The following is a 16,179-nucleotide window of genomic DNA, read 5'->3' on the forward strand; positions in this document are numbered from 1 at the left end:
TTATCAAACAATTTCTGGTCATTACTCATGCAATGGGAGTAAACTTACCATCAATCTTAAATCGCATTCACAAGGAAATGAAACTACTAACAGGGCTCACAGAACATTTGTTTAACGATTTCTCCAGGGGGTGAGAATGGGGATATTTGAATATGCAGAAAGAAGATGGAGTAACAGATTCACCTAAATCGGTTCTTGTGCAACAAACTGCAACACTCATCCCACTGCACCTGGGAGGCCTGAATGGATGGAGTTATTTGATATGGAAGGTGTATTTATTTAGATTTGCAATAAAAGCTGCCATGTTTGCAGTGCATAGAGTCAAACAATTAAAGACAGTGTATTCATTCTTAATTTAGATAGTATGTAATTTAACATTGTAAAGATAGATGCTGGTCTGCTCTCATCCAGGGAGGAAAAAGGGAAAAGATCCTAAGAAGTTATTATATGCCTGCAGCCTACTGAAGAGGCAAGCCCCAGCAAACTCAGCTTCGCAAATTGGTATGCAGTTTGCTTCCATAGTGGACAGAGTTAAGCACTAATCAGTTTGGACAGTGGTAGCTGTTCCATGACAGTAGCATGCGTAGGAGTCTATTTCCTTACACTTCTGTCATCTCTGCTGCACCATGGGTAGGTACGTCCTTTGGAACACACAGAGTGATCGACCACAAGAAGAAACTGGGTATTAGACCAGGATGTGGCTGATGCAAACTTTCCATGATCTGAAGGAGGCTGTTCCTTGCATAATCAAAATGATTAAAGGGCCAGCAGGGCTTACCCATGATGACAGGATGACTTTACACAGAACTGTGGAAGTGCTGCAAACTAACTGATTGCTCCACCTTTAGAAAAGCACAGTGCATGTAGTGGATCAGTGACCTGACATCTTCAGCTAAATTGCCACCTGGTTGGTGGCCAGTGCTCATTAACCACTGCAGCATAAAATGTTTAAGAAACCGGGTCTGGGCATGTTTTTTGGTGTATAATGCCCTTTTCAAAGTACTGACTTGAGTGTCTGCGAGGTCTAGTATACATTAAATGTTGCACAGCGATGCAGCCAGCATGTTACTATTACGAAGTTCATCAAACAGCTTTTGCTTACTGCAGAGCCTTTGTCATTCATTAAAGAATCACTATAGTGCCAAGAAAACACACTCTTTTTCCTGGCTCTATAGGGTACTTCTCCCTCCGGGCTCTAGGGTGAGGAAGGGGTTAATCCCTTACCATTTTTCCAGTGCCGGGCTCCCTCGGCGCTGGGGACTCTCCTCCTCCATTCCCGTGATCGGCTGAATGAGCATTCGCTGCAAGAGCCGTGCGCGCATTCAGCCAGTCCATAGGAAAGCATTCTCAATGCTTTCCTATGGATGCTGGTGTCTTCTCACTGTGAAAATCACAGTGAGAAGCGCGGAAGCGCCTCTAGCTGCTGTCAATGAGACAGCCACTAGAGGCTGGATTAACCCATTTGTAAACATAGCCGTTTCTCTGAAACGGCTATGTTTACAGCAGAAAGGGTTAATCCTAGATGGACCTGGCACCCAGACCACTTCATTAAGCTGAAGTGGTCTGGGTGCCTATAGTGGTCCTTTAAGGCATCATGTCAAGAAGAGCATCTGGAATACTTTGCTGCCTCCCACTATTGTTCAGATTCTTCCGCCAAGAACGGGGAATCATGGTAAACAGACTATGAATAGAGAGGATCTGGACTCTATACTACCATTCAGAGTGATCAAGTCTCAGTTAGGTTTCTATGGAATGTAGAGACATGCAGAATTGGGGTTCCCAGTAAAAATGAGAGGGGACACAGTGCCATAATGATGGAGTCATAGGTGAAAGTCAAAGTACTTGAGGTTTTAATCAAGCAAGCCTATTTGGGTAGGGACATCTTCGCCTACTGTTCCTATATGTCACTATGAATAACAGTCTCACAAGCTCCAGCACTTACAGTATCAGAGCAACACTATGGTAACCCACAGCAACCCTCTAAATAACTGGAGCCTGGGAGTAAGATACACCTGATTAACACCCAGCGAATTTGCAGACCAGAGGATGTCAGGCTCCCTTCCCCTTGCATTAGAGTGGAGCAGACTAAGTTTAGAAGCCCCACACCCAGTGACACCAGGCAAGCCGCTGGACCCGCTGTACATCCACACATCATACCCAAATTAAGTATACAGTCACATGTACAAATTTGTAAGAAATCTGCACCTTTAGGCTGGGTTTGGATGGTAGGACAGGAGAGTATGCTCCACCAACATCAGCAGTGTACTTGTTAATCATTGTCAATATTGACCTTCGTACTATAGATATAGAGGTTTCCTGTTCACACCTCCCATCTTTGGGAGATAAGCAATCAGGATGAAGGTAGGTGGGCATGCATGCGACAACTAGAGTCACTGGTTACACCCAAAGTATATTTCTAGGAAAGCAACACATTATAAATAATACCAAAAACCCACTGTATAGTTTAGTATAACATTTCTTTTTCTATCAGAAAACAGGATGGTTCACTCACCTCCCAGCTTTTGGTAGAGGGCTCACTGAAGAAATTGTCAATCATATGCAACTCATCCTTTTCCACCACCACAAAACCCTGGTCTTTAGCATCTTTCCCATATACTTCTGGTGACCATTGAACAAAAAATGTGTATAAGTGATCCACCCTGCAAAAACAGAAAAAGGCACCATACTTACTATTACTAATATGAACAATTTACTTTGCTTACAATAGCTAAAAAGTACAAGTGATTACTCGCAGATAAGATCATCTGGTCATATGTGGCATCTCTTGTGCAGAGGGAACCATCAGAAAGTAAGCTCTCACTGCAGAATTCTTTAGATCCTATTCTTCATACATTAACCAAGTATGGCCTCAATTTAATATTATTGGACAAGCTTTTCAATTGATTTAATATTTTTGGATAAAGGTTTAAAATATATATTTTTATATATCATAGAAATATCAAAATATAACAAAATAAAAATATGTTGCTGATTAAGTTATCTTTAGAGGTTTATTCAACAATATGAAATTTGAAAAGCTGATCCAGCAATAATAAATTAAAGTCTAAGTTCTCTTTCTTCAGCCATTATGTCTTAACACCTATACCTAAATTAACAAAATATTTAGAAAACCAAATATAGGTATATATGCACCTGGGTACTAACATTGAAATAACAACACATAACCTATGCAAGTATGTAGTCTACAAAATAAATTGTGTTTGATGAGAATGCTAAACTATGGAATGTATTCAGTTTTCAAAAAAAAATATTTTAGATAAAAAAAAAACCATAAAAATTGTAATTCACATGATCACAAACAATACTTTAGAGCACAAACTGCTTACACTACTCACTCTTGAATGCTGTAGGATACACCCATGATAAAAGGTTGCAAGTACTCAAATTACAATGTGAATTTAAAAGTGGTACAAGCTTCTCTACTTTATACAGTCAAGTCTAATAGATTACCCATTTTAGTTTAACCTGAAAGACTTTCAAAAGAGATCTGCCCACACAATCATTTCAAGTTAATAAAAAGAAATGTCTTCGTGTAAAACTAGGTCAATTATGTAACTTATAAAAGGTGATTATAATGGATTTTTTTCTACATTCAGGATTTTACACAAATTACCCTCTCCATTTACGCTTTGCCTGCTAGTTTGTAACACACCGCAGGGCACTGGAATGTGCTCACAACTGTAGAAATAAAAGCTAAAGTTTGGTATTCCTGCTAAAGCAAAAGAAGAAAAAAATAAAATAAAAAATGATATTATATATATATATATATATAATAAGGTATGTTCGTATGAAAGAACCAAACTCTGCAAACTTTACCCAAGTACAGGAATGTCTGGGCGGCATGGGATGATGTGCAATGAGATGCCCCCTAGGAACTTGTAGCAAACTCGCCCCTTTAACAGAGTTTGCCATGTATTCTTGGAGGGGGCTGCTGTGATTATGGTCCCAGGAAGATATGGCCCTTTAAGAACAATATTTGGGCATATTGGATTTGTATGGTGCTGCTAGCCCTTTAAGAACCATTTTGGGGCATGGAGAAAATTTGGGACAATGCCCCTTTAAATCTCTGTCCCCAGACCTATTTGGGACAAGGCCCCTTTTAAGACTGTGTCCCCAGACTTGTTTGGGACACTGCTCCTTTAAGACGGTGTCCCCAGACTTTGGAAATAACTTTTAAATGGCTTTTCCCCTTATGGTTCGGTAATTGGGGCTTACCGAGCCATTCACTGCACAGGCGGACCACCCAGAACTGGAAGTGTGCAGGCAATTTACCTCCCAGGCTGGGAGCCTGCTGTAGGTAAATTGCCGAACTGTTGCCATCTTTTTTCATTCAATGCGGTCAGCGGTGTGTGGAGCCAAATTCATGAAACTGAAATTGGCTACACAGTTCTGCGAACACGGCTGACCCTTACCTTCTCCTACACTGAATTTTCAGCTGCAGAGACTAAGTCCCGTTCGGCGATTCGAACACATGTTCGAATGGAACTTAGTCATTTTTTCAGCCTGAAATATACCGACGGCACAGCCCAAATCTATGGAACTGTTTTGGGCATGAAAATGTGCTTGCGTCGGTCAAAAAGGGACCACCAGCTAACTTTTTAACCCCTGGATGGGCTGAATTTTGACTATGTTTATAATTAAAGTGAGCGGAGTTCGAAATATGTGATTTTTATGTTTGTGGCATGTATATTTTAGAAGTTATTAATATTTTGTAAAAACTGTATTTCTCTGCCTGTGATATTTAAGTTAGTATATTGTGTTGAGATAATTGTATCACAGGCAGAGGGGAGGAGATGTGTGGGAGGTAACATGTATCCGATTGGTGAATGTACTAATTATTGTGGGTGTCTCCCTTGCATGGGAGCATTGCATAAAAGCAGGGAATGTGAGATTAAACCTCAGTTAAGTTCTGCTCCTAATACTGTGTATCGTCCAGTTATTGGGAAGGTGAAGGGATTCTATTGGAATTATACTGCCGATTGTGCTTGTTTTGCTGCTGGATTATTCTCTCACTGCGGATACTGTGCCTGGGATTATTGCTTGTTCCTGAGCCACACCTGGACTACCAGCAGAAATAGTCTGTGAGAGACCAGGGTTCAGCTACAGAACTACCAAGACATTATGATCAGCTCTCCGTTATCACTCCTTGTAACGGATCACCTGGCACCACGATTGGGTACCTCCGTTGAAGGATGCTCCTAGCGCTTCTTGAGGACCCCATGCACTCTAGCCGACACCACAACCCGAACCTCTCTTCCTTCAAAGCGAAGCAGGAACAAGCTCTTACAAGAGCTTAGGAGTTATTATAGCAAGGGAATATGCAGAGCATAGCAATCCCTTGTAGCAGATTCCCCCAATAAGAGACAGGACTCCAAATTGAGGGTGATGTAGAACTGTCTAAAACTTTTTTTTCCTTGAGATTAGCCCATATGGTCATTACATTAAAGGACCACTCTAGGCACCCAGACCACTTCAGCTTAATGAAGTGGTATGGGTGCGAGGTCCAGCTAGGGTTAACTAATTTTTTTATAAACATAGCAGTTTCAGAGAAACTGCTATGTTTATCAATTAGTTAAGCCTTCCCCTTTTTCCTCTAGTGGCTGTCTCACTGACAGCCGCTAGAGGCGCTTGCGTGATTCTCACTGTGAAAATCACAGTGAGAGCACGCAAGCGTCCATAGGAAAGCATTATGAATACTTTCCTATGTGACCGGCTGAATGCGCGCGCAGCTCTTGCCGCGCGTGCGCATTCAGCCGACGGGGAGGAAAGGAGGCGGAGAGGAGGAGGAGAGCTCTCCGCCCAGCGCTGGAAAAAGGTACGTTTTAACCCTTTTCCCCTTTCCAGAGCCGGGCGGGAGGGGGTCCCTGAGGGTGGGGGCACCCTCAGGGCACTCTAGTGCCAGGAAAACGAGTATGCTTTCCTGGCACTAGAGTGGTCCTTTAACATTGCTGTTAAAACTCAATACAATTACAAACAGTCAAATCATAGCAGGCAACATACAATGACTTATTATACATTAACATTGCTGTTAAAACTCAATAAAATTACAAACAGTCAAATCATAGCAGGCAACATACAGTGACTCATTATAACACAATGGCATATTTTTAAAGAGGTAGGGGAGACAATAATTAACAGAAAATCTATCACATGCTTGCAGAATTAGCAATATGCAAATCTACCAGAATATGCAAATGAACCAGTCTTGCTATTCAGGTAGTGCATATTGCTGGGCACTACACAAGCTCCATAGCCAAATCCACCTAGTTGGTAGCAAACCTCAGCAGTACAGGAGAGCAGGCAATACATCCCAGGGGCCATAGTCACATGGCAGGAGGCTGGCAGTCTTCTCCAATGCCCAGTGGCGAGGCTGGTTCTGCCACACTCCTCTATTACTTTCTTTGCCTCATCTTTCCTTCTGCTCATATTCTTGGCTGTTACCAGTTTCCCTTTTCTTCATTGACACCTAGGATCATGCGATATTCGCCTCCACCAAGTTGTGTTTGGTAGGCTATAGGACGTCTTGAACCATCTGTTGTATATTTTGCTTTGCTATGCGAATGCCGATAAGTGTCTATGTCAATGCCAAAAAATACTCAATTCAATATTTCGTTATAAGCACCAAAACAACTTTAGTTCAACTAAACTGTTTTGGTGTATAGTCCATGCCCATGCATGCTTACTGATTTAACTCCTAAGTGGCAGATAATTTAACACTGTGTATACACAGCCCTAGTCACAGCTCTCTTGCCTGTGTTTTACACAGATTTCCTGCACACTTTATCGAAAGAGATTTAATTTTTAAACTTCCTTTATTCAAACCTCCCAAGTGTTCCTATTTTGGAGGGACAGTCTTTATTTTTGGCACAAATCCCTCTGTCCCTCATGTCCCTATTTCCTAGGAGCCCCATGGTTTGTATGTGTGTCTATATAACAGAGCTCCACAGTACTGATACTCACAGTAAAGGGTCCATAAATAAAAGACTGATTAACATTTGAAAACATTTGTAGTAATAACATACATTGTTCTTGTACTAAAGGACATTTTAGCTGCATTAATTAGGTTTGTCACTTAAAATGTCTCAGCACAGCCCCACCCCTGGAGACTCCTCCTCTCACACCTCTAAATATAATTGTTCCCCTTTGTTAATTTTTTTTAAATTTTTTTATTTATTCTTTATTTTATTTGTGCATAGCGTGAACAGTCATGTTTGCACTGCCACAATAGCTGGTGCAAGCAAGTGCGGAAGCATACAGTAACATAGGTATGGCATTGAAATACACAGCACAGTTTTTTGTTTTTATATTCAAGATAGGAAACATGTTAATGATTGACATACAGGTTTGAGATGCCATGACTGCAGTGACAATCATAGTATGAACATACATCAAGATACTTTGTCATGTCATATGAGGGAAGTGAGCATTTTATAGGTATGATAAATCAGGCTTAACTGTGGAGCTGAACATAAGATCTGAGTGATTACAAGTTTAAAGAAAAGTAGTGTATTGCTTGAAGCATGGTATATGCTAGGTAGGAGCTAAGTAATGTTAAGAGAAATCTAGTATAACATGCTCGGATTAACACTGGATATATTATGCCACTGGCCTTCGGCATCAATTATACGTGCTTGACAAAATGGGACTCCCTGCATTACAACTGTGTTTAGCTGTGGTGTAAGATAATTACTCATGTCGCGTGGGTAAGAAAATTAAAGCAAAATAAAACAATGGAGCATAATAATTGCACTGTGTGCCCGCTTGGCCAACTGTGGTAAGTATCAGGCTAGGCTAGTTGATTATAATGCTGCTGTGTGTGGTGTAACATTGAAGGGAGGCCTATGGCCGAGACAGACTCTGCTTTTGTGACTAACCAATGCAAATTTGTGGCTGTATATAGTCCTGGCCTGTAGAGTGCTTCGCTTAAGACAACATATGGAGCGCAGTGTAAATTCTCGCTTTAGATAAACAAACAAGGGCTGCTGAGCATATAACACTGCCTTTCATGCTAAAGAGGATATCGTTATACTCGGTTTAGTAATAGCGTGCTTCAGACAAAGAAAAAAGGAAGTAAACCATCAGTGTTATGCCAGTTATAAGCAGATTTGGAGTGCTGCCTTAAATTATGTTGGCAGGTGGCCTAATGCAGTGCTAGGTTATATTACAAGCTATGGAACGTTGTTTGCATGGCATACTCTGCTAATCTAAACCTGCGTGGAGCAGTTCTAGTTACGCTGGTTATATGAAATGTGCTAGTCGTTTAGATGTCTGCCTCTGTAGCGTGGTAAAGATCATTAAACAGTGAAATAAGCAAACAGAGACGTGAGTGCAGCTAGACAATTTGCTTGCGACATGTGATTTACTAGCATGAACAGTTCTGCTGTGCTGGATATCTGAGGGAAAAACCAGGTACTAAAAGATTAAATAAAACATAGGATGCATATGCTGAGATACGGGCGTGCATCCGCTGGGTGGTCAGTTATCCGCCTTGTGCCGGCATAGGCGGTGGGCAAGTAGCAGGGGGTGTTATGGTTAGCGCTCACTATGTGTTGAGAGACAGGTGGTGTGCGTCCCGGCAAGGCCGTGGCCGCAATCAACTGGCAGTTAAACATTAATAGGAGGCATGCATAAACAAACATCAAAAGGATAAAAACAAAATAGAATGCATGTAGACATTGATTAGGCCTGCGTTAGGGGAGTTGCTTAGCCTTGTGGCGGCGGTCACTGAGTCCCGAGCTGGGTGCGATTTCGCCATATTTCGTTCATGTGGTGACTGTTGCATAGGGGTCGGGCGTTAGTCCTTGTGGTACAAATGGGGTTGTTCGGAATGGGTCCCCGAGTAGATTTGGGGATGGTGTGCTCTGGCAGTTAGGCGGCGTAAGAGAGTCCCGTGGTAGGCCCAAGGCCTGCAGTAGCTGTGCTGCTTCGCTTATGTCGCGGATTTGATGGGATTCTGTACCCTGGTGAATGGTCAGTGTGTGGGCAGGCTGCCATCGATATTAGAGGTCTTGTTGTCGTACGAGCGTGGTGAGTGGCCTGAAGGAGCGCCGCCACGCCAGGGTGTCGCTCGATAGGTCTGCAAAGAAAGTTAGTGTCATGCCCTCAAATTGGAGTGGCGATTTTCCCCGTAGGGCGGTGAGGATTGCCGTCTTGTCTTGACGTGTGCGGAAGGCCAGGATTACATCTCTGGAGGCTGAAGTTGGTGCTTTGGGTGAGATGGGGATCCTGAATAGGTGTTCGGGGCCTATTCTGTCAGCTTGGGTATGCGGCAGTATGTTTGTGATCAGGCGTTTGATGAGTGGTGGTAATGCCGCTGTGGGTATTGCCTCAGAGATCCCTCTCAGTTTAACCCCTTAAAGACCAAACTTCTGGAAGAAAAGGGAATCATGACATGTCACACATGTCATGTGTCCTTAAGGGGTTAATATTGTTGCGCCTTCTGACATCCTCCTGTTCCGTCATGCGGCGCTCCGTGTTCCGTTGCTGCAGTTGCAGGTCACTCACAGTTTGTCAGAGCTCCCCGATGTCTCGGGCGTTCTTTGTGGAAGTGTTTTCGAGGGTGTCCATACGGGTTGTCAGGCCTCTTAGCGCCAATATATCCGTTTGCAAGCTAGTTTGAAGGTCTGCGAGCAGTTGCTTCAGGATTGGCGTGATTACCGGAGTGGAGTCCGGTGTGGGTCTATTGGCCTGTGGAGGTATTCCTGGTGCTGGAGCCGGTGAGTATTCTTCTCCCGACAGGTCATCGGAGAAGTCTGAGCAGCCTCCATGGAGCGCCGCCATGTGCTTGTCTCCACATATCCCCTATTGTGAGCCCGGGGGTGGCTTTGTCTGCGCTGAATTTCTTCGATTTGCATCCCATGTCATTGGGGATGTGTAGGGGGTCTGGGTTTCGTTATGGGGGGTACGCCGTTCGTTATGGGGGGGTACGCCGGCGTACCCCCTGCGACTGCGGTCTTCTGCAGCTAGGCTCCGCCCCTCCCCCTTTGTTCATTTTAAGTGTTGGGAGGTACACAGTGTGTCTACGCTAGGTGTTCTTATTTCCTGCGGTGTTAATTCAACTTCAACAGCTAATTTCTTTAACCCCTTAAGGACACATGACATGTGTGACACGTCATGATTCCCTTTTATTCCAGAAGTTTGGTCCTTAAGGGGTTAATGTACTATATAGATAAAAATACCTTTTAAAATCCTAATGCTATGCAGATGAACACCAAGTGTCAGGAGCAGACAGACCCCTCCCAGGCCAGGAACAATAGAACACGTGGTGGTGTCAAGGCACAGCCCGAACCCTGCAGACAGCAAGGCGTGGCCACCCCTTTAAGAGACCTGGCTGGGTTTGAACTCACAGCTCCAGCATCCCAGTCAGGTTCTCTGTCATGACATCCACCAGGGGGCTTCAGTTTCTGATTGCATTTTTCTGCTTCCTGACCCCCTTGCCTGGATTAAGTGCTGACCCACCTGCAGCCCTTTTCCAATTAGGGTCAGCTGCATCTAATTAGTAGGTGACTGTTACAGGTGGCGGCCATCTTGTTCGCATGGACCAAACAAGATGAATAGACTTCAGGGGGAACTTAGCCGTGAATGCCCTGGAACTATTTTCGGCATTAAAACCTTGCGGTTCCGGGTCGGTTCTCCAGCGGCATTTAGCCGCGATTCTATGGAACTGTTTTGGGCATGAAATCCTGTGTTTGCCTGGGCAAAATTATAATTTCCATAAAATTTATTTACCCATGATCTGGATGTAAGATTTATGGGGTACTTATTGGACTTTATAAAAATGTGGTTTTTTTCGGCTTGGGGTAATTAAGTTAATGCTTTATCTGCCTTAATTATATCACAGGCAGAGGGGAGGGATTGTGTAGTGTATGTGGGAATGTCGTTCCTTATCACATTGTTTTTATTGGCTTGCATACTTTGTGTCCTGTGCCCAACAAGGTCCACCTGGGCGTCAACCTTGTTGGGGAAACTTTCATAAAAGGCCAGTGTGCCCCATCAAAGCTGAGTTCCTGTTTTACCCTCAACATAGAGTCTCGTCTCATGTGTGGGGGAAAAGGCTGCATCTACCCCAGGGATTATAATCACTAAGCTCTTTTAAGAGCTGTTCCTGCTTGTACTCTGGAGGAAGAGAGGTTCCCCTACTGGAACCTGGAGCCTTGTTGTAGGTCCACGGTGGGTAGGAGACAATGAATTTCCAGCCAAGCTGTAAGGCTGGACATGGGGACTGCGGTGCTGATGGTGTCTGATGGAGTGCTTGGAGTCCTCAGTGAGCACTAGGTTCCCTTTTTGTAATCGAGCCATTGCAACTACAGAATACAAAATGTTTTTATGGAAACACTGTTGTGTTATTAAACTGGTGCTTATGGTACTTTTAGTACTATGGTACTGGTGTTTATGGCTACCCAAAATAAGCCCAGTATTAGACTCACTAATACACATCAATTTTCTGTGTGAAGAAACACACTCATAAAATGTATATGTAATACACTGGATATTAATAACATTTCATAAGTGTAGCCGATCAATTACAGTCCAAAATGCATTCTATTGTTCAATTTTGCCCATTCAGCAGGCATGAATGGGCAAAGTTGTCCAAACTCAAGGAGGGATGGGAAAATATTAAGCTCAGATATAAAGTTGTCTGCAAATCTATTGCTGATGAGTTGGTTATTTTATTCTATAATTAACTCATAATCATGCAGCAATGCCAGATGGCATTGCTGCTTAGAACTTTTATCTATTTTTTTAGACCTTTAAAAAAAAAAAGAAAAGGAGTTACAATTTATTAGATTGTAATGCCATGGATAAAAAGTATGAAGCATTAAAAAGAAGTAACTTGTTTATTTTTCTTCTTTTATATACAAAACCATTTTACTTCCACATTCAAACTGATAGCAACAAAAAGGATACACATTCTTAAAAACGGACAGCTCATTTCTTTTTATGTACTATATAGATAGAAATGCCTTTTAACCCCTTAAGGACCAAACTTCTGGAATAAAAGGTAATCATGACATGTCACATATGTCATGTGTCCTTAAGGGGTTAAAATCCTAATGCTTTGCATATGAACACCAAGTGTCAGGAGCAGACAGACCCAGGAAGAAAGCTCTGTCAATCAGAAGACTCATCCTATTTAACCCCTTAGTGACCAGACTGCTTTTCTATTTTCTTACCGTTTGGGACCAGGGCTGTTTTTAAATTTCTGCGGTGTTTGTGTTTAGCTGTAATTTTCCTATTGCTCATTTACTGTACCCACACATTATAAACAGTTTTTCTCGCCATTATACCATTATTTTCATCATATCATATAATTTACTATAACAAAAAATTATAAAGTATGATGAAAAAAAAACAACACACTTTTTAACTTTGACCCCCAAAATCTGTTACACATCTACAACCGCCAAAAAATACCAGTGCTAAATAGTTTCTAAATTTTGTCCTGAGTTAACATGTAGCTTTTATTTGCAAGTTATATGGCTATAACTACAAGTAGGACATTGCCGTTTCAAAATACATATTTTTTAAATTTATCAATAGTGACATTGTAACACTGTTATAGGTCATACATTTCTGAATCACACCTCACATGTACATTTTTCTTTAAAGTAGACAACCCAGGGTATTCAATATGTGGTATGTCTAAACTAAACACTGGCCAACGTTAGCATTTATATTTGATATTTGTTAAAAATGCAAAATAGTATTATGAACGCTAACTTTGGCCAATGTTTGTGACTTAGTGGCTACTAAAAAAGACTGAACATACCCTATTTGCAATACCTTGGGTTTTCTTCTTTTTCAAATGGTATGCCATAAGGGGGGCAATTCTCATTCCTGGCTCTCAAAGGCAACATAAAAAATCTGGCAAATTTAAATATGAAAAAAACAGAAAATCAAGCCTTATATTTGACCTTGTAACTTTCAAAAACACTATAAGATCTGTACATGGGGGGTACTGTTATACTCTGGAGACTTTGCTGAACACAAATATTAGTGTTTTACACCCTGTTCCAAATTATTATGCAAATTCTATTTAAGTGTCACAAAGATTAAATATTTTGTTTTTCAGTTTAACTCATGGATGGCATTGTGTCTCAGGGCTCTTTTGATCACTGGAAACAATCTCGGACACCTGTGATAATTAGATTGCCAGGTGAGCCCAATTTAAGGAAAAACTACTAAAGGAGGGTGTTCCACAAACACCCTGTTCCAAATTATTATGCAAATTATATTTTTCTCATTTACCTAAATAATTGATGTAAATAACAGTCAGCATAATTCTCATGTTATCAGCTATTAAGAGTACAATTCAAATGTTATTGAACAAACCTCCTAATGATAACAGCATTTTTTTTAAACATAAAAAACTTACAATGTACTCAAAACACTTTATAGTTTGTAAAGCACTGAAAAGTGTAATTTGTTGTGTTTGAAATAGCTTTTGATTTCAGTAAATATGCTGCAATCAAACTTAACAACAACATTTTAACTTTTTAAAGATTTTAACAAGTCACGTTACATTTCAACATAGGACCCCTTATTTGATAGCAGCTTCACACGTTTTGCATCCATTGAACTTGTGCGTTTTTGGACAGTTTCTGCTTGAATTTGTTTGCAGGATCTCAGATTAGCCTCCCAGAGCTGCTGTTTGGATGTAAACTGCCTCCCACCCTCATAGATCTTTTGCTTGAGGATGCTACAAAGGTTCTCAATAAAATTGAGGTCAGGGGAGGATGGAGGCCACACCATGACTTTCTCTCCTTTCATCCCCATAGCAGCCATTGATTCAAAGGTATTCTTTGCAGCATGAGATGGTGCATTGTCATGCATGAAGATGATTTTATTACGGAAAGCATAGTTCTTCCTTCTGTACCAGGGAAGAAAGTGGTCAGTCAGAAATTCCACATACTTTGCAGAGGTCATCTTTACACCTTTGGGGACCCTAAAGGGGCCGACCAGCTCTCTTCCCATGATTCCGTCCCAAAACATGACTCCACCACCCTTGGTGACGTTTCAGCCTTGTTGGAACAGGGTGGCCGTCCACCAACCATCCACTACTCCATCCATCTGGACCACCCAGGGTTGCACGGCACTTATCAGTGAACAGGACTGTTTGAAAATTAGTCTATGTATTTTTCTGCCAAATGCCCAAAGTTTCTGCTTGTGAGCATTGGTTAGTGGTGGCCGAATAGAAGGTTTATGCACAGTTGCAAGACTCTGGAGGACTCTACACCTTGATGTCCGTGGGACTCCAGAGGCACCAGCAGCTTCAAATATCTGTTTGCTGCTATGTAATGGTATTTTAGCAGCTGCTCTCTTAATCCGATGCATGGATCCGGCAGAAATCTTCCTCAATGTGCCTTTATCTGCACAAACCCGTCTGTGCTCTGAATCAGCCACAAATCTCTTAATAGTGCGATGATCACGCTTACATTTTTGTGAAATATCTAATGTTTCATACCTCGTCCAAGGCACTGAACTATTTCACTCCTTTCGGCAGCAGAGAGATCCTTTTTCTTCCCCATATTGCATGAAATGGTGCTCTGCTTAATAATGTGGAGCACCTTCCTTTAGTAGTTTTTCCCTAAATTGGGCTCACCTGGCAATCTAATTATCACAGGTGTCCGAGATTGTTTTAAGTGATCAAAAGAGCCCTGAGACACAATGCCATCCATGAGTTAAACTGAAAAACAAAATATTTAATCTTTGTGACATTTAAATAGAATTTGCATAATAATTTGGAATGGGGTGTATTAAGCAGAGCACCATTTTCACGCAATATGGGGAAGAAAAAGGATCCCATGGACATCAAGGTGTAGAGTCCTCCAGACTCTTGCAACTGTGCATAAACCTTCTATTCGGCCACCACTAACCAATGCTCACAAGCAGAAACAGCAGGGGGACAGCCTGTTGGTTCAGACAACTATGGACACTTATTTCGGCCATGTGACCGCTCTTTCAGAGCGATCACATGGCCCATGGAGTCCTATTTAGCCGAGGGGGGACTGTCTGGGCTGTGGGCAGTGGAGAAGACCGATTGCCGGCGGCAAAACGGCAGCGATCGGGTAAGTAATTAGGATTACCTCGGACATACTAGGTACGTCCGAGGTACTGGGGAAGGGGGTTATTACATATGATATATTTAATTTTGTAATTATTTTTTTTTCTGATTTTATCTTCACGGAGTGTCTCAACCCCTCGAGGCACTCAGCACACAGGCAGAGCATCGGCAGTGATATGTTAAAAAAAAAGTAACTTCCAGGGGAGCGATCACCCAGCGGCCCTGCAGCGATGGGGGTATTGCAGGATGCCTCGACATCGATGCATCGCTGCAATACCCTTAGAGCGGATGGAAGTGATCATGATCGCTTCCAGCGCTCAAATGTGCCGCGGACGAAAAGGGTACGTCAGCGGTCGTTAACCGGTTTTTGTCTGACGTATCCTGTACGTCCGCGGTTAAAATATATACATTGTACTTATTTCTGATTATATGTGATTGATGTCTCTCCCAACAAAGGGCCCATTGTCTGCTCTACTCACAGAAACCTCACAAACCTCATCCCAATACCATGCCATCTATCCCCATCTACCAATATTCAGTGTGCCCTCTTGAACGCTCGCTCCATCTGCAACAATATAAAATCAACAGCCATACACAACTTCTTAAATTCTTTGACACTTTTGCACCCCCTGATACCTGGCTGTCCTCCTCTGATACTCCTGCTTCCTTATGTTAAGGTGGGCTACAATTCTCCTACACTTCCAGACCAAACAACTGTAAACGAGGTGGTGTAGGCATCCTTCTCTCCCTGTCCTCCTTGCCCCTGCCCAATCCTTTAATTCCTTTGAAGTTACATAGTTACATAGTTACATAGTTAGATAGCTGAAAAGAGACTTGCGTCCATCAAGTTCAGCCTTCCTCACACCTGTTTTTTGCTGTTGATCCAAAAGGAAAAAAAAAAAAAAAAAAACCCCAGTTTGAAGCACAATTTTGCAACAAGCTAGGACAAAAAATTCCTTCTTGACCCCAGAATGGCAGTCAGATTTATCCTTGAATCAAGCAGTTATTACCCTACATTGAAAGATTATATCCTTGAATATTCTGTCTTTGCAAGTATGCATCTAGTAGCTGTTTGAACATCTGTATGGACTCTG

The 16,179-nt window shown here is 42.1% G+C and overlaps 1 protein-coding gene across 4 annotated transcripts in view; it reads right to left on the reverse strand.

Annotated features, from left to right (window-relative positions):
• Positions 1–16,179, reverse strand: part of NCOA7 (nuclear receptor coactivator 7) — a 231,755-nt gene that overhangs the window by 23,475 nt on the left and 192,101 nt on the right. For all 4 annotated transcript variants that reach the window (XM_063443174.1, XM_063443175.1, XM_063443172.1 and 1 more), the window contains exon 11: positions 2,513–2,660. In XM_063443174.1, the coding sequence (XP_063299244.1) occupies positions 2,513–2,660 (148 nt within the window). The remainder of the gene's footprint in view (positions 1–2,512; positions 2,661–16,179) is intronic.

The sequence above is a fragment of the Pelobates fuscus genome, chromosome 2 (genome assembly GCF_036172605.1).
Source record: "Pelobates fuscus isolate aPelFus1 chromosome 2, aPelFus1.pri, whole genome shotgun sequence".
In the NCBI taxonomy this organism is placed as follows: Eukaryota; Metazoa; Chordata; class Amphibia; order Anura; family Pelobatidae; genus Pelobates; species Pelobates fuscus.